Source organism: Xenopus tropicalis, chromosome 7 (assembly GCF_000004195.4).
Source record: "Xenopus tropicalis strain Nigerian chromosome 7, UCB_Xtro_10.0, whole genome shotgun sequence".
Classification (NCBI taxonomy): domain Eukaryota; kingdom Metazoa; phylum Chordata; class Amphibia; order Anura; family Pipidae; genus Xenopus; species Xenopus tropicalis.
Window position 1 is genome coordinate 94,943,319 of NC_030683.2, and position 21,824 is coordinate 94,965,142.

The 21,824-nt window shown below is 38.9% G+C and overlaps 1 protein-coding gene across 5 annotated transcripts in view; it reads left to right on the forward strand.

Annotated features, from left to right (window-relative positions):
- Nucleotides 1-18,436, forward strand: part of foxj3 (forkhead box J3) — a 58,484-nt gene extending 40,048 nt beyond the window's left edge. For 3 of the 5 annotated variants that reach the window (XM_031904773.1, XM_018095237.2, XM_018095236.2), the window contains 10 exons: nt 1,069-1,143; nt 5,198-5,281; nt 5,713-5,814; nt 7,149-7,277; nt 9,220-9,379; nt 10,677-11,111; nt 12,774-12,863; nt 13,576-13,767; nt 14,560-14,667; nt 15,074-18,436. In XM_031904773.1, coding sequence (XP_031760633.1) covers nt 1,069-1,143; nt 5,198-5,281; nt 5,713-5,814; nt 7,149-7,277; nt 9,220-9,379; nt 10,677-11,111; nt 12,774-12,863; nt 13,576-13,767; nt 14,560-14,667; nt 15,074-15,186 — 1,488 coding nt within the window. In that variant the 3' untranslated portion in view covers nt 15,187-18,436. 5 annotated transcript variants of the gene reach the window in all.
- The last annotated feature ends 3,388 nt before the right edge of the window (nt 18,437-21,824 follow it).

Here is a 21,824-nt window from a genome sequence, read left to right on the forward strand (position 1 = left end):
TGTTACCCCGGAACCTGCTCTCCATCAATCTCCGTAATTTGGTGATTCCATTTCCCACAGTGTCCTATTAAAACAAGCCTCTTTTTATTTTTGACTGATATGTTTTTTACCCTGCAATAATAAGGCAATAACTTATTTGATACTAAATAATCATATTATTAACATGTATTTATAGAGCGTCAACAATTCCATAGCACTATACAATAAAGGGGTTTATGCACTGAACAACAGAATTATATACAAAGCAACCAGTAACTGATACAAGAGGTGATTGGGTTCTTTAATGGTGACATTTCTTATGGCTGTATATAACAGGCCTCTCGATGGACATTGTTGGTGACAAATAGGCCAGTCAGCATAACATCCAGCCGGTAAACCTAAGTCACCTTGACTAGAGTGATTAATAGTTTAGAGTTATTGTATGGAATGGTCACAGTTATCACTTGGGCCTTTCTAGCCAATGTTGTATTTCCTCACAAGACTTGAATACAGATACTAAGGCAATATGTAATATTCTAATGACTTATGAAGCATCTGTATTTTGTATGTGTTATATATTATATATAATCTGAAGTCCAAAATTGCCTGGTTTAAATTTGGTAGAACCACAGAAGTGATGAAAGGTTTGCAGGGGTACATTATCTGGAAGAAACAGTTTCAGGATGAGACATTTAGTTATATGTTTAGGTGCAAATACTGACAGTACTTCAGGCTTAGCTGTACATAAAGGACAGTTTTTGGTGACGTTCTGCTAAACTTGTATGATCATAGGTCTGTATGTCTCCCACCCAAACTGCTGTGTTGGTGGTTCAAACCATATCTGATTATCCAAGACAGGAAGCCTATAACTCCTTTTTGTACCCAATATGGAACTTGTTGAGTCAAATTTTTGCAAAGTGATAGTAAGTGCAGTCAGTCAGACTGAAACAAAAAACAACCTCAATGGCCAGTTTACAGAGTGGACTCACTAGATAAGCTAGTATGTCCAATGCCAATTATTGGCATCTGTGTTTATCTGTATAATGAATTCTGATGGCTTGTATTCTTGTTTTGTTCTCTTCATCTTAGAATTCTATACGACACAACCTGTCCCTGAATAAGTGCTTTCTGAAAGTGCCTCGATCCAAGGACGACCCCGGAAAGGTAAGTCCATACGCACTCTAAATTGTTTCTTATTAAAGGAAAAGTAACACCAAAAAATGAAAGAGGTTTAAAGTATTAAAAATATAATGTACTGTTGCCCTGCACTGATAAAAGTTGTGTGTTTGCTACAGTAACACTACTATAATTTGTATAATAAGCTGCTGTGTAGCCCCGGGGGCAGCCATTCAAGCTGGAAAAAAGGAGAAAAGGCACAGGAAGTAAACACACAACTTTTACCAGTGCAGGGCAGCAGCACATTATATTTTAGTTACTTTTATACACTTTCATTTTTTGGTGTTACTGTTCCTTTAACCCCCCATGTATGTATCATGCAAAACAAAATTATGTAATTAAAGGAAAGAACTGAACAGTAAAGATAATAGACAAAAGGCCAATTGCATATACAGGTATTATGAACCTTTCAGCAGTTACTGCACAAGCAGTTACTGAAATATTTTGTGTTTTTGACTAGCCATTTTAGGATATATAAATAACCACTGAGAAACCTGTCAGTCGTATCATGTAAAATCAGAGAGTACATGCTAAAAGGCTCAGATTTTTTTTTTCCAGAGGAAGAAAAACTAAATGCTGTTGTCTTTCTGTATAAGCCATGGACTAACCATGCATGGCAAAAATGCATGATTAGTGGCCAGATTTTTAAAATGTCTGCCCTTGGCCTGATTTGTCATTTTAAAATGCAAATCAGATCACGTTATAATCTTACCAGTGGTCTTGGTGTCTGTTTCGCTTATGTTGGGGGTGTTCTGACTTTGGAATCCATCTCAGACTGTCGGGAAAAAATTGCAGTATCCAAGGGGAATGTGAAAGAGGTGGCCAACATGAGGCTTTTGTCTCTTCTCCCATTGAACTTTTTCTCATTGCTAGACTTCCCCAGTCACACAGCTTCCACATTGTACAGATAGGCGCCTGCCTGTGCATGGAGCTCAGTGTAAATGAATTTCTAATTAGTATATACTATGAGGGAAAGCTAAACAGGGTATACAGCAGGTATAGGTTGCTGCAGGCTCTGTATCTATAAATGGGCAAGCTTGCAATTGACATGCAATACAGTATTTGGTGTTTTACCTAGGGATGTGCTGGATGCCACATTCGGTTCGGGATTTGGTGGAATCCCAAAAGTATTTTTCACAACTGGATCCACGGGAGCAGAGACATTCCTTGCATGCAGAAGGAAATTGATCAAGACACTTGCATTTCTGTGTAGTGGAATGCATAAAACTGCTAGTGGATACATAGCTTAAGCGCATCTCATGCAGGGGCACATCCAATAGCCCTCTAGCCCTTACATTATTTACATTCATTGTTTACACAGGGACCCACTGAGCCAGTGCATAAGAAACTGATCACCCATTCCTCAACAGGCTTGAGAATTAAAGGAACAGTATCACCAAAAAAAATGAAACTATATGAAAGTAATTAATATATTATGTGCTATTGCCCCGCACTCGTAAAAGTTGTGTGTTTGCTACTATAGTTTATATAAACAAAGCTGCTGTGTATCCATAGGGGCAGCCATTCAAATTGAAAAAAGGAGAAAAGGCACAGGTTATATAATAGATACGCTGTGTATATTGCCACTGTATCTTACAGAACCTGCTATCTGCTATGTAACCTGTGACTTTTCTACTTTTTTCCAGCTTGAATGGCTGCCCCCATGGCTACACAGCAGCTTATTTCTATAACCTTTAGTAGGGTTTTTGAAGCAAACACACCAGTTTTACCAGCTTTATGGAACTGACAAAGTTGGGGTTCATAGTATTATTAGGGAATATGTCTGATTAATGTGATTATCAGGACATTGAGAAAGAGGTGCAGTGGCATCATTAAGTGGTTGGGTAACACTGACAAATTAGTATATGTGGCTCTTACTCCTGTACTGCTGCTATGTTGATACACAGAATACACGCACAGCTAGTGAAACCATAGGACAGGCTTGGGAGCAGGTGAGAATGATTGCATTGGAAAAAATAACCTCATGTCATCATATCAGTGAAAAGAATGAGTAAAAACTAAAGAGGTGACATTTGGAGATTGCCTTAATGGCAAATTCTTTTAAACACAAATAGGGGAATGTGTGAAGTGACAGAAGCACAAAAATGTTAGCTATTTAAGCCATTGTACTTGCTTTCGCAGATGTTTTATTAGCAGAGGTGTTTCTGCGCATCAGGCCGCATCATGCTGTACGTAGTGAACAAAACAGCAAGAGTAAGATACCCCACAGGACTAAAGAAGGGTTATGATAGGCAGGGCCTAGTCTGGAAGTAGTAAAACTATTGCTGCTGTTCACAGTTTCTTACTTTGTGGTCCTTGGTGCTGGGTTAATACCACACCTGTCAGGGTGCTTTCTTTATATTAGGGATGTGGCTGAATACTAAATCCCTGCAAAAGATTCATTTTTAATACTAAACTGAATCCAAACCATAACTTGCATATTCTAATTTGAGAAGAATACCCCAAAAATACCATCTTCCGATATTTTTACACTCAGGTTTGGTTCGCTTTAATCCAAATGGATGGTGTAATTGTCTATATTACCTAGGGGTGAAGCTAAGAAACATAACTTGCTTTAGCAATAGTTGCAAATGCACAATATGGCATGTTTTTCATTCATGGCAGTGGATCTCTAACACAATGCATAGCTTACTGCAATTTATCTTTTTCAAATGGATACATGAAATTGAAATGATTCTTGGCTAATGCAGCAGGCAAATGAACTGATTACAAACAAGTATTCTAGCCTGAAGGTTTCCTATAGGTTTGCTTTGAAAGGTGATAAGTCGCATTCCCTAGCAGTCATAAAAGTGCTTGTCGTTCCTGTGCATCTATAGACTACGGAATGTATTATTAAAGGAGCCGTCTGCATGTGTACATTACAGGGGTGTGGCGTTGGCAGTATGGCAACCCTAGCTGTGAGCAGAGGATCATCTTTTTTACTGTCAGTTCTGTTTTGATGTGGAGATCAAAGAGCAACCCAGAGAATTAAATGTTATTCTGCCAGCACCGCAAGGGTTGTCATTTCAGCCCTTATTAAATTGAAAATTTATGAAATCCTTGTCTTGCAGTGATGCTGCAGTAATCCATAATCTGTTCACTTGTATTTTCTATAGCGGCTTTGGAACCAGTACAGAGAAGTTATTTGCGAAATCTGGAAAGGGGCAAACAGTCTTTCAGCATTCATTCTTGAGTCAGTGCACATAAATCTATGGGTTCAGGGGTAAAATTGTATGGAATAGTATATGTAGTATGTTTTGGTAATGATCAATAATGCATAGAAAAGAAGTGAATAGTTTGTAAATACTACTAACATAGGAGACTCAATTTATGACAATAGGGGTGAACTTGTATGGAATAGTATATGTAGTATGTCTTGGAAATGATCAATAATGCATAGGAAAGTAATAGTTTGTAAATACTACTAACTAATATTTATAGTATTCAGAAACTATTCACTTCTTTCCTATGTGTTTTTGCATTTATGTTCATTACCAAGATATATATATATATATAGGTTATAGGTTTGTCCCTGAAGAAGCACACATTTAGTGTTCGAAACATTGGATTAATAAAGATTTTTTGTTCTTTTTTAAGTCCCTGTGTGTGCGGCACTCTGTTCTTCATTTACATAAACTTCTGGCCAGCACCTGGGGCAGTTGATTGTTTGTAGGGAGTGCTCCTTTTGTTTCTTTTATATATATATATATATATATATATATATATATATATATATATATATATATATATAACAGTCTACACGACAGCACCACACTCCAAAATCTGCTGCTCTGCAGCTGCCCCTGTGCACGGGATATCATATAAATATCAAAATAAAACAGCCAGCACCAAGGGTCTTTGTATTTCAAAAAATCTCTTGTGTATTATAATTGCATGTACAACCGACGTTTCGGTCCCTTTTTGGTGCTGGCTGTTTTATTTTGATATATATATATATATATATAATATATATATATATATATATATATATATCTTCTTTTAACATTCTGAATAACAAGTGTTGTAATCCCTTTCATTTTAGGGGTCTTATTGGGCAATAGACACAAATCCAAAGGAGGATGCAGCACAAGCACGGCCAAGGAAAAGGCCGCGATCAGAAGAGCGAGTAAGTATAAGTTTAATGATGTTACCTGCATAGCCTCCATTGACTATTTCTCTGTTCATCCTTAGACAGAACAGTATTATGGAGGCTCTGCAGAAAAACAAATTGCAGCAGATAAAATGGAGAGTATTGGACTAAAAGTTCATTGTCACTGCCTTGTACTGAAGGGCAGGCACAAATGATGTCTCTTGTTTACTGTTGCTTTCCCTGGTTCTAGACATAAGCCTGCTACTACCACTGTCAGGGCTAATTTTACAGCAAGTGTAGAGGGTATCATCTTTGTGTGCACTTCACCCGAACCTTTATTAATAAAAGTACAAATTGCATGTTATTGCTCTTTGTTACTGTGATTTCTCATTTAGACATCTGAACTAATTTAACATGATTCTTGGATTCATGATTCCTGATTCTTTTCTTTTTCTCTTTCATTTTAGGCCTCAACCCCATACAGCATAGATTCTGATTCCCTGGGAATGGATTGTATTATCCCTGGAAGTGCCTCTCCGAACCTGGCTATCAACACTGTGACTAATAAAGTAAATTTTCTGTATATTTGGGATCAAAATTGAATGGGGAAAACAACCTAGTTCTAGAAATGCATATTGGTAATAGCCAAAAGAATATACAGGTATGAGATCCGTTATCCAGAAACCTGTTATCCAAAAAAGTTCAGAATTACGAGAAGACCATCTTCCATACACTCCATTATAAGCAAATAATTATAATTTTTAAAAATGATTTTCTTTTTCTCTGTACTAATAAACAAGTACCTTGTACTTGATCCCTACCAAGATATAATGAATCCACAATGGAGGCTAAACAATCCTATTGTGTGGAGGCTAAACAATCCTATTGTGTTAAATTAACGTTTAAATGATTTTTCGGTAGACTTAAGGTTTGGAGATCCAAATTACGGAAAGATGCCTTATCCAGAAAACCCCAGGTCCCAGCATTCTGGATAACAGGTCTTATACCTGTATTTATTTAAATCCTGCTTTTAAACCACACTTGATTTTTTTAATGTAAATGTGATAATGTCACATGGAACCGGTCCTTCTTCTTTGTCATTGGTCAATGAGCTGGCATGCTACATGTTCTTAGGCCAGATTATCTCAGAATGATTGTTATACAACGCAGTCTGTAAAACCCACAGGGGCAGGAGGCTGTAAGAATACCCTCTAGGCCACATCTGGCCCATGAGCCCTCCAGTTAGACAGCACTGCTTTTGGGAAAGTGCCATGGCTCACAGCACCCTTGTTATAATTGGATTATTAAGCTTTGGGCTGATCAGTCAGACCATATAGAAGATGTTCTGTTTATGGGCAGCTTTAAGTCATACCTGGTGTGTAATTGCCACTCCAGCCTAAGGCAGTAAATTATTTGCCTGTGGATAGAGCCAAACATGCCTGATCAATATCTGGTTAGGGGGTTGAACAGGTTTGAAACCTTGTTTGGTGACTACTGCATTGGGCTTGTTGGTTCAGCCCTTTTCTAAGGGGGTCTACTAGGGAGCTAATTATCAGCCCAGTTTCGCCAATCTTCTGCCCAAAACTGTGCACAGATCTGCTCATTTGTTGACACTGTCATACACAGCTTTAGTATAATAGCAGTGGAGAAGACATTTTATTCTTGCACTGTATTATAAATAGATTGTCTAATGAAAAAAAAAAACTCCTCAGTATGGGAATACATGAGCAATTCCCTTAATGTGCTCTACAGAAAAAATAAAAACTTGTGGTCTTAAAGCTCTGTTCAACTTTGTTATCCCTGGGCTTATTTGGGCCCAGGTGTCTGGTTTCACGCCATGCTCCAAAAGCCAAAAGACAGAATTGGCGTTCATTGCCTAACTGCATTTTATTTTATTTTGCAGGTAACCTTATACAACACAGATCAGGATGGCAATGATAGTCCTCGAAGTAGCCTTAACAACAGTCTTTCTGATCAGAGTGTGTCCTCCTTAAACTTGAATAACGTTGGCAGTGTACATAGCTATACATCAGTAAGTGTGATCATGTCTGCAGCCGCCATTGATGGCACTGTATAGCCTGCTATCAGTTATAATAAAACTGAAATATCAACACTTATTATCATGGTATCAGTACCCATAGTGCTATGGTGGTCTGTGTCTGTAATATTCTTGGGACCATTTCTAAGGGTTTGCATCTGTTCCATTACATGGTCAGTGTGCTGCACCCCTCCCCATAAATATCTGTTCTAACGAATGAGGAAACGCCCATAATACTAGCATGGTTGTGTCTCAATATACAGTGGATATAAAAAGTCTACACACCCCTGGTAAAATGTCAGGTTCCTGTGCTGTACAAAAATGAGACAAAGATAAATCATTTCAGAACTTTTTCCACCTTTAATGTGACCTATAAACTGTACCACTCAATTGAAAAACAAACTGAAATCTTTTAGGCGGAGGGAAGAAAACCAAAAAAACTAAAATAATGTGGTTGCATAAGTGTGCACACCCTTAAACTAATACTTTGTTGAAGCACCTTTTGATTTTATTACAGCACTCAGCCTTTTTGGGTATGAGTCTATCAGCATGGCACATTTTGACTTTGCAAGATTTGCCCACTCTTCTTTGCAGAAACACTCCAAATCTGTCAGATTGCGAGGGCATCTCCTGTGCACAGTCCTCTTCAGATCACCCCACAGATTTTCAGGATTCAGGTCTGGGCTCTGACTGGGCCATTCCAAAACTTTAATCTTCTTCCAGTGAAGCCATTCCTTTGTTGATTTGAATGTATGCTTTGGGTCGTTTCATGCTGAAAGATGAAGTTCCTCCTCATGTTCAGCTTTCTAGCAGAAGCCTGAAGGTTTTGTGCCATTATTGGCTGGTATTTGGAACTGTTCATAATTCCCTCTATCTTAACTAAGGCCCCAGTTCCAGCTAAAGAAAAACAGCCCCAAAGCATGATGCTGCCACCATCATGCTTCACTGTGGGTATGGTGTTCTTTTGGTGATGTGCAGTATTGTTTTTGCGACAAACATATTTTTTGGAATTATGGCCAAAAAGTTCAACCTTGGTTTCATCAGATCATAACACCTTTTCCCACATGCTTTTGGGAGTTTTTTTTTGCAAAATGTAGCCTGGCTTGGATGTTTTTCTTCGTAAGAAAAGGCTTACGTCTTGCCACTCTACCCCATAGCCCAGACATATGAAGAATACGGGAGATTGTTGTCACATGTACTACACAGCCAGTACTTGCCAGATATTCCTGCAGCTCCTTTAATGTTGCTGTAGGACTCTTGGTAGCCTCCCTGACCAGTTTTCTTCTCGTCTTTTTTTTTATCAATTTTGGAGGGATGTCCAGTTCTTGGTAATGTCATATTTTATCCACTTGATGATGACTGTCTCCACTGTGTTCCATGGTATATCTAATGCCTTGGAAATTCTTTTGTACCCTTCTCCTGACTGGTATCTTTTAACAATGAGATCCCTCTGATGCTTTGGAAGCTCTCTATGGACCATGGCTTTTGCTGTAGGATGCGACTAAAAAAATATCAGGAAAGACCAACTAGAGCAGCTGAACTTTATTTGTGGGCACTTTAAATGATGGACGGTGTATGCTGACTCCTATTTAACATGATTTTGAATGTGATTGCTTAATTCTGAACACAGCTACATCCCCAGTTAGAAGAGGGTGTGCACACTTATGCAACCACATTATTTTAGTTTTTTTTTTGTTTTCTTCCCTCCACCTAAAAGATTTCAGTTTGTTTTTGAGTGGTACAGTTTATAGGTCACATTAAAGGTGGAAAAAGTTCTAAAATGATTTATCTTTGTCTCATTTTTATACAGCACAGGAACCTGACATTTTACCAGGGTTGTGTAGACTTTTGATATCCACTGTATCTCTGCTTGTGTCTTAGGGGACCCCGCTCTTGTTTAGTTGTATGTATCCTAATTCTGCTCATTCTTTAATAGGTAACAAGCCATCCAGAGCCATCTGCTCAAACATTAACACAACAATCGCCCTATAGTGCACCAGAAAGAGACAAACTCTTCCCTGAATACAATTTTGAAGATCTCAGTGATTCATTTAGAAGCTTGTATAAGTCTGTTTTTGAACACTCTGTAAGCCAAGGTAAGTCTTTCCTTAATACATAAAGGGGAATGATATAGATATGGTGTTGGATGGAAAATAGAAACTGACAAGGGGACAAAGCTGACAAGGTTAGAGTAACAAAAGAGTCTTCAGCACCTACAAACTAATTAATTTATTAGCAACTTAGGCTCTATTTTATATAAGAGAAGTTTCATATTTTATAGTTCTATAGGGAGCCATGAATGGAATTTTATCCCTGGTTATTGTCCTGTGTACGAACAAGACCCATTGTCTTATACACATCTGCACATCTTTAAAAGTGTTACCACTCCAACTTGCAGCACAGCAGTAAAGTGTGACTGAAGTTTATCAGAAAACAGATCACATGGCTGTGGAACCTGGGAAATTAAGTATATGGCTAACCCCAAGTGAAATTTCAAAATTAAATATTAAAAAATCTGTTTGCAATGGATTTTAATGCATTTTGAAAAAAAAACATGTTTTTTCAAGACAGTATTCCTTTTAAGGTAAAAGCGGTCATGTCTGTTAGAAAGCTTTGGGAACTGTGTCATTATTGGATCATTGTGAATTATGGGGGCAGCGTTGCCTATGTATATAGATACACTCAGTGGTGCTTGAAAGTTTGTGATCGTTTTAAAGTTTTCTATATTTTTATATGAATGTGATCTAAAGCATCACCTGATTTTTCAAAAGTACACAAAGAAAACCTAATGAAACAAATGAAACACAAATCATTTTATTTGGTCATGTATTCATTGAAAAAAAAAAATGATCCAATAATATATCTGTGTAGCAAAAGTAAATGAATGATGCTCCCAGTATTTGGTGTGACCCCCTTGTGAAGCAATAACTGCAACTAAACATTTGTGGGTAACTGTTGATCAGTCCTGCACATCCACTCGGAGGAGTTTTAGCCCATTCCTACATACAGAACAGCTTTAGCTCTTGGATGTTGGTGGGTTTCCTCACATGAACAGCTCGCTTTAAGGCTTTCCACAGCATTTCAATTAGATTAAGGTCAGGACTTTGACTTGGCCATTCCAGAACATTCACTTTATTCTTATTTAACCATTCTTTGTAAGAACGACTTATGTGTTTAGGATCATTATCTTGCTGCATGACCCACTGTCTCTTGCGATTCAGTTCACAGACAGAGGTCCTAGCATTTTCCTTTAGAATTTTCTTGTATGGTTCAGAATTCATTGTTCTATCAACGATGGCAAGCTGTCCAGGCTCAGATGCAGCAAATGCAGTATTACAAGCTTTGGAAGAGAAGTTTTGTGGTAATATGACTTTTATCCTCATTGTGTTTCAGGCTTGATGAACCTGCCTTCAGAGTCCTCCCAGCAGACCCATTCTCCTTGTTCCTATCAGCACTCCCCTAGCAGCACAATGAGTTCTCAGCAGCACAGTAGCCAAAATAACATAACAAATAGCCATGCAAGTAACCTTGGCACAAATGTAGGCGACTCCATGGGGCAGGTTCACTTATCTCACACTCAGCTACACACGCAACAGTCACAACATTCACCACACATACACCACAATGTAGTACATCATCAGCATCCTCAGCAGTGTACTCAGCACACATCTCACTGTCATCAACAAAGTCCTCATCAGCCTCAACATCCTCAGCAGCGTGCCCAGCATCCTGCACAGCATCAGCATATACAGCACCATCCGAACCATCAGCATCAATCTCTAGCACACCAGACATCTCTAACACAGCAACAAATTCCATGTGGTAATGGTAAGTTTTTAAAGATGCCTGTTATATTGATGTGAATTTAACCCCATTACATACCTTGTTCATGAGGGCGCTTTATGTGTAGCAGAAGGCTGAAAAAATAACTCCCATATCCAGTGCTCTGCGTGAGCTTATGTTCCAACAAAGATGTACATTAAAGGAGAATGAGTGGTAAAATCACCAGTGATTCTAGTCACTTACCCTCCACCCCTGGCTGGTGCCTTGCCACCATCTTGTTCTGTGTCTCGGGCCTCCCCTTGGCAAGGGGGATGTTCAGTACAGAGTTTTTTCTTGGTGATGCACCCAACTAAATTGGCACAGAGGATGCCTGTGATACTGGAACAAGATGGTGGCATAGTAGTCAAACAAAACTCCGAGCTGGTGGCTTTTTTGAAGAAGAGGAGTACCAGTTCGGGGTAGCAGGTAAGTGACTAGAATAACAAATTGGCACCCCCAGTGATTTTCCTTCTCCTTTAGTTTACTAACCTAGCACTGGAAGGTGCACTTTACTTTACAACATTTAGGAGGGAATAGCCGAAAGTGTATCAACAAGAAACCACGAAGAAAGGTTTCATGCTCCAAGGAGCGTACTATTTTTGTATTGCTATTTTTGTCTTGTGGTATTCTTTCTATAGCAGGGCAGTCTGTGGGGGGGGGGGGGGGGGGGGGGTATTACCGATAACAGCCCGGCTGTTGTGAATGTTTTCCCCTGTACCATTTCCCTAAGACTTCTTTGGAAGAGAAACATGAAATAGTATAGCATTGTCTTTCTCAGTTGATTTTTGGGGTTAGCCCATTCTAATGGAAGCACATTCCTTGCAAGAACTAAATTACAAACATAACTGTTATTTTCTTATAAAATAAATCATAAAAAATGACAGCTTATTAGGTGCATAGATGTTTCCTTTTCTGCGTTCCTACCCTCAACTAAAGCTTTCTCTTTTACTCGAAATAGAATAGTGGCATCTAGTGCTCAAAAATCATATTGCACCCTAAAGTATATATAGGTGTGTGTGTGTGTGTGTGTGTTTCTGTTCATAGCTCATAAGCCATAAGTACAATTTTTGTACTATACTTTACCCACAACTTCACAACTCCAGTTCCCTACTAGAGATGGCATTTAATTAATGGAAATGTATATATATATATGAAGCTGTCATCTTATAGGGCCCCGTTTATTCTCATGGTACTCTGTGGCAAGCACCAATAGTTACTGTATTATATATATATATATATATATATATATATCTCCAAATGGTGTCCGCACTCCAAGGCTCAATATTCTGCGGGGTGCATAGCCAAAATTATGTATATATAGAAAATAATCATCTGTGGCCAGCACACCCTTCAATGCTTTATCAAAAATTTATTGAAAATATATTTCTCAGATGTGATGTGATGCACTATTGTTTTTTATCCTTGAGAAAGGTCCTAATGAGGAACGAAACGTCGGTTTTAACAATATATTTTCAATAAATTTTTGATAAAGCATTGAAGGGTGTGCTGGCCACAGATGATTATTTTATATTTATATATATATATATATATATATATATATATATATATATATATATATATATATATATATATAATATAATACAGTATAATATTGTATATAATAGTGTGATTTTTGATATTAGCTGAATATCTTGTAATAATCTACAGATTGGTACTCCACTCTAGACATGCTAAAGGAAAGCTGCCGTATTGCTAGCAGTGCCAACTGGTCTGATGTGGATCTCTCTCAGTTCCAAGGTATGTATTCTCCTAATCTGTGCCTATGCTGATTTATATAACACATTTATTTTCTCAATACAGTATTTATAAAACGTTTTGATTTAGGGGTTATGCCAAGCAAACAACAAGGTACACATCATTTTTATGAAGAGAGTCTTGCTTGGAAATACTTATTTTAGTAGGCAGAGACCTGTGGGGCTGTCTGTTTCCTGTTTACCAGCAGGGAAAGGGTGCTTTGGTCTCTGGAGTTGATGTATCAAATCTTGTAGATCAACATAAACAAAAATCTTCAGCACACCATTTACATACATGTTCTCAGAGGGTGCTTAACTTCCACAGCCGCTCCCAAGCCTTTTTTCCATGTATCTTTGCAAAGGGGAAGAAGCAATCCAGTCTGTCGGCAATGCCTTTAAATCATTTATTTGCAGAAATGGACAAACAGCACAAGCTTTCGGGGGTGACCCCTTGCACCTGAAGAAGGAGTCACCCCCGAAAGCTTGTGCTGTTTGTCCATTTCTGCAAATAAATGATTTAAAGGCATTGCCGACACACTGGTGTGCTTCTTCCCCTTTGCAAAGATCAAATCTTGTAGATGCCATTAGTCTTAAATTGTAGTCTTGTTATACACATTCTTCTAACCATGGGGCTAGCAATGTACACCTCGAAATGGTTTGACGGCAAACTTTCTGTTTCTGTAACTTACTTTTTCTGTCTCTGTTTTTGTGTCCAGGTTTAATGGAAAGCATGAGGCAAGCAGATCTGAAGAACTGGTCCCTGGATCAAGTTCAGTTTGCAGACTTGTGCTCTTCTCTCAATAAATTCTTTACCCAGACTGGCTTTATCCATTCACAGAGCAATGTGCCATCCCCAGTTTGCCACAGTAACCTTCACTCCACAAAGCCCACACAGCACCTTGGAACAGGTAAGTGTACAGTTATATAAAAACACTAGGACCATAAGGTGCATTCCAAAGAGGCATACAAGTAGGGCAAAATATATTTTAAGCTCAAAGCTCAGTCTAAATGACCTTCAAGCATGATTTCTCAGACTCTCTACAAGAGCAAAACGGTATTCTACCTAAGTCTCACCCTGAATTGTTCTTAGGCCAGGCCTCCTTAACCACCTCTTTGGACCCCTAGAAAGGTTTGTCCCACAGATTGGAAACTTACAGCTGTACACAGTATTTTAGGCATAATGAGATTTTTTTTACTAATGCTGGACAAATTTGTACTATAGCAGCCAACAAAATATTTGCTTTAATTTCTTCTTCATAAGCTGAGTAAAGCTAATTGTTTTCTAAGGGGTTACTACACTAGTGCAGAATTCCCATGAGTCTCCACTGAGTGCCACAGACATTACACTTTATCTTTCTTTGACTTGATGATTAAATGATTTTGCCAGGATCACAAGTAGGTAGCACAGGAATGGAACTCAGGCTTAAATCTAGCATCTTTCTGGACTGTATACACAGTACAACATCCGTTGATTTAAATCAAATCTTTGTTATAAAAACGAGTAATAGATCCTGTAACTGGGAGTAAAGCTTCTTATATTCTTGCATATATTTCCCTTTTATTATACAATAAATACTGTATTTAGTACTCAGTCTGTAACTGTAGTGCCAGCTCTGGCATCTGATTCTACTTTGTGCTCCGGTGATCATATGGTATAATATGATATATAACATGATAATATGATATTTTTCCATTTTTAGGTAATGTATATATGGATTCTAGGCAAAATGTTCCTACTTCAATGATGGGACCTCCAAGTTACCCACTTATACCAACGCCAATGAGCACTACAGGGTCACATATGTCAGGTATGTAAAGAGAGAAGCCATTATTTATGACTTGCTAGCAGGGCAGTGTAAAGCCTTTTAAAAACAGAAGGTATTCATGTGCCTTATGCTACACCCATAGAAGCTTCTGAAGCTTATAAGACTAGGAGAAATGAGGAAAGAATCATTCAAGTTGCCATCTGCCTTGTGGATTACATATAGTTCCAGCTGTACTCACATGTTGCCTATCATTTCCGGGCAATAACACTGTAGCCCTCGATGTTTACTGGACCATGCTGCCCTTTCCATTTCCTACACTGCATAGCAGGAGGTACTGCTTTGGGCTCAGAGCAGCTTTGATATCTGTCTGATTTAAAGGCAATTGTGGCCCAGAGTTGAGTCCATTATAATTAATTTTGATATCCCTTTTGTTTCTTTTTTTCCCCAGGACACCATGGAGTAATGAACCAGCATATGATGCCATCATCAAACTTCCACATGCGCCGTCCTCTTCCCGCAGATGACATTCAAGATGACTTTGACTGGGACTCTATTGTATAGCACTATTAAACTGGTTTACTGTCTTGTGTCCCTTGCTATTGATATAAGTGACCATGAATGTGATGACAAAAGGTAGAAATATCCAAATCATGAAAGCTACACTGCTATCAATGTTGACTTTGATGACAATCAAAACTATACTTAACAGGATAAATGAAATGGATGGTTTGAGTTGACCCTGTAAAAAAAAAAAAAAAATCTGTTTGTTTCCTTGGTAAGCTGCCGACGCTCATTATCGTTATGTGATTTAGACAGCTTGTTTGGCTTTGTGTTTACTAATGTCGGCCACAAGTGTCACACTAAAATCTGGATTGATTCTCACTTGGCGTACTTTCTTAGGGAATATCAGTTAGCATTTCACGCCTTCCCTAACACCAAACCCAGGACTGATGGAAGGAACTGCTGCACATCAGGTTCTAGAACCGATCTTGTCATTTTGTTATTTATATGCCTTTATCTGTTGCTTTGTAATCATACGTTCATGAGGGAATCTTCCATTATAACGTCACTGCCATTGAGAGGGGCAACTGATTAACTAGACAAGGATGTGCTGTGCCTTTAGCTCCAATTGTACAATACAGATTGCCTTGTCAAGGTTGCCATTTGCCCATAAATCCCCTTTTATGTACATGAGGCTTTCATTTAAGTGATAGCTTATATATAAGCTCACTAAGCTCTGACTGCTGCTTTCTTGCAGCAAATAATGCTTTTCATAAAAGGAAATATATACCTAACATAGATCCTCCATTTAGGCTCTAAAACATTTGGACAATGGCATATTAACTCAACTGAACATACTTCACTGCTTATTTGCTATTATGCCAGAAAGTGGAAGCATCCATGTTGCTTTGGCAGCAGTTGAGCAGCTCAGAATAAACTACATTGCCAAAAGCATCCAGAGATATCTCAATCCAAGAGCAAGGGTATTAATATAATGTTGGTCTCACAGCAGCCTCTATTCTTCTGGGAAAGCTTTTCATTAGATGGTGGAAATTGTTTGTTGGGATTTGCTTCCATGTTGCCACAATAACGTTAGTAGAGTTGGACACTGTTCCTGCCTGAATGCATAATGCTGACTAAATTTAGCGGAAGAAGAATTCCAACACAGGCTCCAGGTTAGCCCACAGGAGTCCAGTTGTTCTGGGTTCTGTGTCAAGTTATTCCACTCCCATCTCTACAGTTCTGTATGGACAGTGCTTTATCGGCATATCAGTCTGCCTCAGGACAGAGCTTTCCCATAAACTGTTAAGTAAAGTATAAATGGAATTGTCAAGAATGCACTGTACACTGTAGTTTTAAGGTTTGCTTTCAGTTGAGCCAGAGATCCAGAAAAACAGCCCCAGTCTATTATCCCTCTTCACTACACTTAGTCGGCGTTACACATTCAGGCACAAAGGGTCATTCATCACTTTAGGGAATGCATTTCCACTGTCTCCGAGTCAAGTAGTTGTAACCTTCATACAACTCCAAGGACATAGTGATGTTAGGCTTGTGTGCAGCTGCTAGCTCATAGGAAAAGCCCATGCTCCTGGTCTTGTAGAAGTGGTCCAACTGAGGAGATGCTAGGGGCTGTCCAGATTCTTTTGGCTATAAAGTCTGAGCACTTGATGGTGCAGTTCTGCTGACTATAGAGATCTTCCTATTCCAACGCATAATTCCACATATGCTGAGAAGACATTTCTGTGTGTTTAATAAGCTAATTCCTTATATGTTACTGCCTATTTAGGAGACACTAAATGGAAGATAAATCCTGCTAGAGTATATTTCCTTTAATTTATCCACAACTTTGTTTAGGGCAACAGTACCAGTGCCCTACTGCATTTTCTCTAATGTATATTATTCTTTCCAAGGGCACTGGTATCTGATAGTAAATATGTTGTGTAATAGATTTATTAGGCCCATAGTACATGGGGTGTATGCTCTACTGGCAGTTTCAGCTGCTGGGGAAGCACTTGAATATGGGCCTTGCAGCTTGTTATTCACTTGAATGGAATCTAAGCATTGATGGGTGGATTTTGGCCAGCAAAGGCACATTTGGGCCTGTCACCACTAGTACCAGACAGATTCCATTCAAGTATATGACAGGCTGTGTGGCCACACTCAGCCAGCAGGGAATACACCCCTCGCGCCATGTGCCTTAAAGACAGTCACAAAAGGATAAAAAGACAGCACAAAGCTCTCTGGTGACTTTATAAGAATTGCTTTTTTTTGTTGTTTACAAAAATATACACTTTTGCCCTTAGTACAGATGACTACATTTGTTGCTGAAATGATCTTTTTTTTAGAGAATCTATGGCAGTAAATGCAGTCTTGATATTTTAACATGTTTTATTATATAAGAACAATGTGTCGGATTTAAATGTAATAGTAAAATTTGTTGTATGAATTCTCATTTTGCCCATTGTTATGGGGAGTGATTTAGCCTTGGCCACAAATTTCAATCTGTCCAACATTCTCACACATTGTATAATACATATAGGCTTACATTCCATCCTCTCATCCATTGTTCCATGCACTAAGCGTATTCACAAACGCAGTCACCTCTCACTGTATGCCGTGCTGCCTGCTACACAAAGGGGCGGGGAAGATTTTTCAAATTTTTACAGAATTAGATTTATTTGTGCTAAAACAAATTCAAATTAGAATTCTAAAAAAACTTGATAGTAAAACTTCCTGTTCTAAAAGCTTACACATTTTAATAGACGTCGGTGGGAGTTTATGATTTTTTTTTTTATTTGAGTTTTTCTATTTTTTTGTTTTATTTTTAAAGTTTGTCAAGCCTATGGAAATGATGAGTAGAATGCAAATTCTCTGCATTCTAGTGTTATTGTTTCACATTTTTATTTGAGTTTGGTAACATTTTCAGTTTTGTTAAATTATAAAACAAAAAAAAACCCTCAAAATTTCACAAATTTAAATTTTTGTATATTTCAAGTGCTGCGCCTCTCTCTATGCAGTGCTGCCTGCCCCTTAAAGTGCTGCGTTTGCTGAGCTTCAGGCCCTGACTGGCAATCTGTGGATTCTGGCAAATGCCAGAGGGGCTGCTGTTAGATGTTATAGACAGTTAGTACTTGGTGGGCTGGTGGGGCCATTTGGGCCTCTGTGTATTTGGAATGCCAGGGCCTATTTTGACTCCCAGACCAGACTCCAGACCTGCTGAGCTTAGTGCATGGACCAATGCACCTCTGGGCACTTAAAGCACATCTGGATGAGTAAAGGTGCACTTTGCACACTGCTGGTTGTTTGTATTTAACTCCAATATTTTAATGACATTCTTGAACAAAAAGCCTACTCGCCACCTAAATAGGAAGGAGGAAAGCTGCCACGTTAGCCACTTATTCATTGGTTAGACTTACAAGAAGTGAATGGGAGCTGCAGCTTCTCTCACTTCAACTGCCAGTGAGCCAGATGACATATTCATTTTGCAATAGGATTGTCTGACAAAAAGCATCCTCCCCCTTTGAATTGACATACTAGGCCAGACAGTCAGACTTGCCAAAATTGGCCAAACTGCCAGTCCAAATCTAATGATTTATGACCAAATTTAGATGGTCCAAGGATTTATTGGGGTGCAGGTGGCACCCTACATCTATCCTTCCCGTCATGAATCGGCAGACTTCTTTAGAAGCCTAGTTTCCTTTACAGCTGTGCCACTGTGGCATTTGGATTTGCTCCCACCTGTGTGTCATTTACCATTTGCATGAATGGAAAGCACTGGACAAGCCTTCACTTTTATGGCAATTTTGTGTAAGCCCTTGGGCTCACGGTTGTCATGGGATTGCCATATAAGTAAGTTTGTCCCCAACTGTGGAGTTACTGGTGACAGAAACTGCTCTGATTCACTGCTTTTGAGTGATTAAGCTGTATGCAACAATAGCCCTTAAAAGCAACTGAAGCATTTGGACAAAACTTTTCCGCTGGAGACCCATGCAGCCCTCCCAATGGGTTCCACAGGCCTCTTTGTATTCCATTTAAATATAATCTGGCTCTCAAACATGGCATGATGGATAATAAGCACAAAGCCTGGAGAAAGATGGAAAGTTCTAGCCTAGTATAATAGCTTAGATTCCCACTGAGCCCAACCTCCAATTTTCAACCTCTGGGTCCAGCTTGTAGGCACTGTCTTGCTTGTGCTTCTGGGTAAAGTGAGTTTCCTGTGTGGGTCATGTGTGAGTGCACAAAGGAAAGGCACATGGTGCATTTAGGGTTATTTGCACATCATGATCAGTAGGAATGTCAAATTCAGATCTGTATTTATGACATTGGCCCACTGTAAAGTTTGCCATTAAAGAAGAAGTACAGATTCCAAACCAAAATTAGTTAAAAGAACTTCCCACAACTCAGAACCCCCTACTTGTAACTTTAATCTGTTCCTTCAAAAAGTATGAGTGAATACAATTTTTATATGTTGAATGCAGCTGCAAAACATTTCTTCTATTTCTGCATCAATTGAAATTCTGGCAGGGGAGGAGGGACAAAAACATTGATATTGCAAATTGCAGCAACTTCTCCATAGTTTACAGACAGCATGCAGGAACTACATAACCCACAATGCATTGCACTGTAATGTTCCTTTCCTTATTGACATCGCATGTGCAGGGAATTGTGGGATTTGGAGGCTGAGGACAGTCAACTACTGTTACATTATTTTGAGTCTCAAAGTAGTCGGCCAGATCAGCAGGGAACAGGGGGGCAGGCTTAGGTAACTGTTCCAGACCATATCATTACATTAAAAATCATGAAAAGGCTGCATATTTTTATATTCATGTATATTGCAAAGTTGCTTAAACGTATGTTTACTTTTTAAAAAGATTAAGTTGTGTTTGGGTAGAGTTCCCCTTTAATTAGATCTGTTCAATAAAAATGTGTATGGTGCTAAGAGAATTCTTCTCCCAACCCTAAATACAAATAGTGAGGCTTCTTTATTAAAACAGGCCAAAAATCAGTGCAATTTGCAGCAACATATGTACCTGCAGCAAACTGGCACACCGGGCTGGTATAGATGGCACAGGGTGCTCTGTATGGCATTTTGCATAGAACTCTGCCCCTGCTGAGAAAAGAAGCCTTAGTGTTTGGGCGTTAAACTTGTGCAATATTGTCCCCCTCCAAATAACTGCAAGTGTTTACATTTCTTTCTTGCTAATTAATGTTTTGTTTTCAGTTATTTTGTGTATCCTAATACATATGTATGTGTGTGTAATATATATATATATATATATATATATATATATATAAATAATATACACACACACGCGCATTGAGATAGTCAAGTTTTGTATCCAAAGACTATGCAGTTTATTTCTGGTACTAAAACTGCACCCAAAAGTACAATTCATCATGTATTTGCATTTTCTAACAATGGAGTTAGTAGGTTTAGAGCTAAAGACTTGGACATTAGAGCAAGGTACAGGATACACAGGGCAGTGCAATACCAGTGAACAGGCACTTTATTGTAATGTTGTTACTGAGCTTAACGGAAGCATGTTAAGAGCTCCATGGCCACCACTATATTGGTTTCAGGTGGAATGGACACTAGGATCACACACACACACACACACACACAAATGTTGCAGCTATTGCACTCATTTGCAGGCATTGAGGAGTACATGGAAAGTGTCAGACTTGCTGGTCTGTTTGTAGTCCTGCTTTGCTTTCTATGCCACGTATGCTGTGACAGTCAATACCCACCTTTCTGCAAGGAGGCTGTCAACCTTTATTTGCTTGGGACACATGCTGCCTAGAGTTGATGATGATGAAGCAGGGATTGTGGGTGGTGCCCTTGGAGGGGGGGATTATAAATCTTCTGGCTATATTATGTCACAATAGCTCTTTTATATATCAGGAAAAGTGATATTGGGAAATCTGAGGATTCAAGTTTTTTCCTAGTTAAACCCTGTGCCTGACAGGGCTTGGCGCCAGCAGTCAGGTCCATGACCTCTGGCAGCCAAGTGGTTAATCTAGCCCGCAAGTGATGAAATGATTAAAGTGCTGATTCTGTTATGATAATAAACAAATAATAAATCCTGTTATCTGACCGAGGTTCCAGTACCTAGAATATAGCAGAGCCATTATAATCTGCAGCACTAGGCAATGGATCGCCAAAACACTCCTAGAATAACATTGATGCAAAGTGTTACATGGATATAATATATTCTATCATATATATTTGTAGTCTTTTTTCAGCTTTAATTTAAATCATGTACAAATGTATAATTATCCCACGTGGGGACTTCGTACTGTGACCTGCAGTCTGCCGCACAGGGAGGGATAGAATTGCCTGGCTGATATCTGGCTTCTCTATCTGACTCTTCCCATTCTGGGGCAATGCAGTGGGATGTATTCAACTGGCCTTCATTTTTTTTTTTGTGGCCATTTTTTTTATAGTGTATGAATTATTTGATTTCTTCTTCTGACTCTTTCCAGTTCTCTAAAGGGGGTCAGTGACCCCGGCAGCCAAGGAATGATTGCTCTGTGAAGCTACAACTTATTTATCACTGCCCCCCTCATAGCCTAACATTAGATTTGTACTGCCGCTCTGTAGAACATTCTGCCATCTTCTATCCCTGCTCATACAGAGCCTGAGAACTTTCCAGCGTAACAGTAACTCTTGTGGCAATAGTGCGTCAGTGCGTTTTATT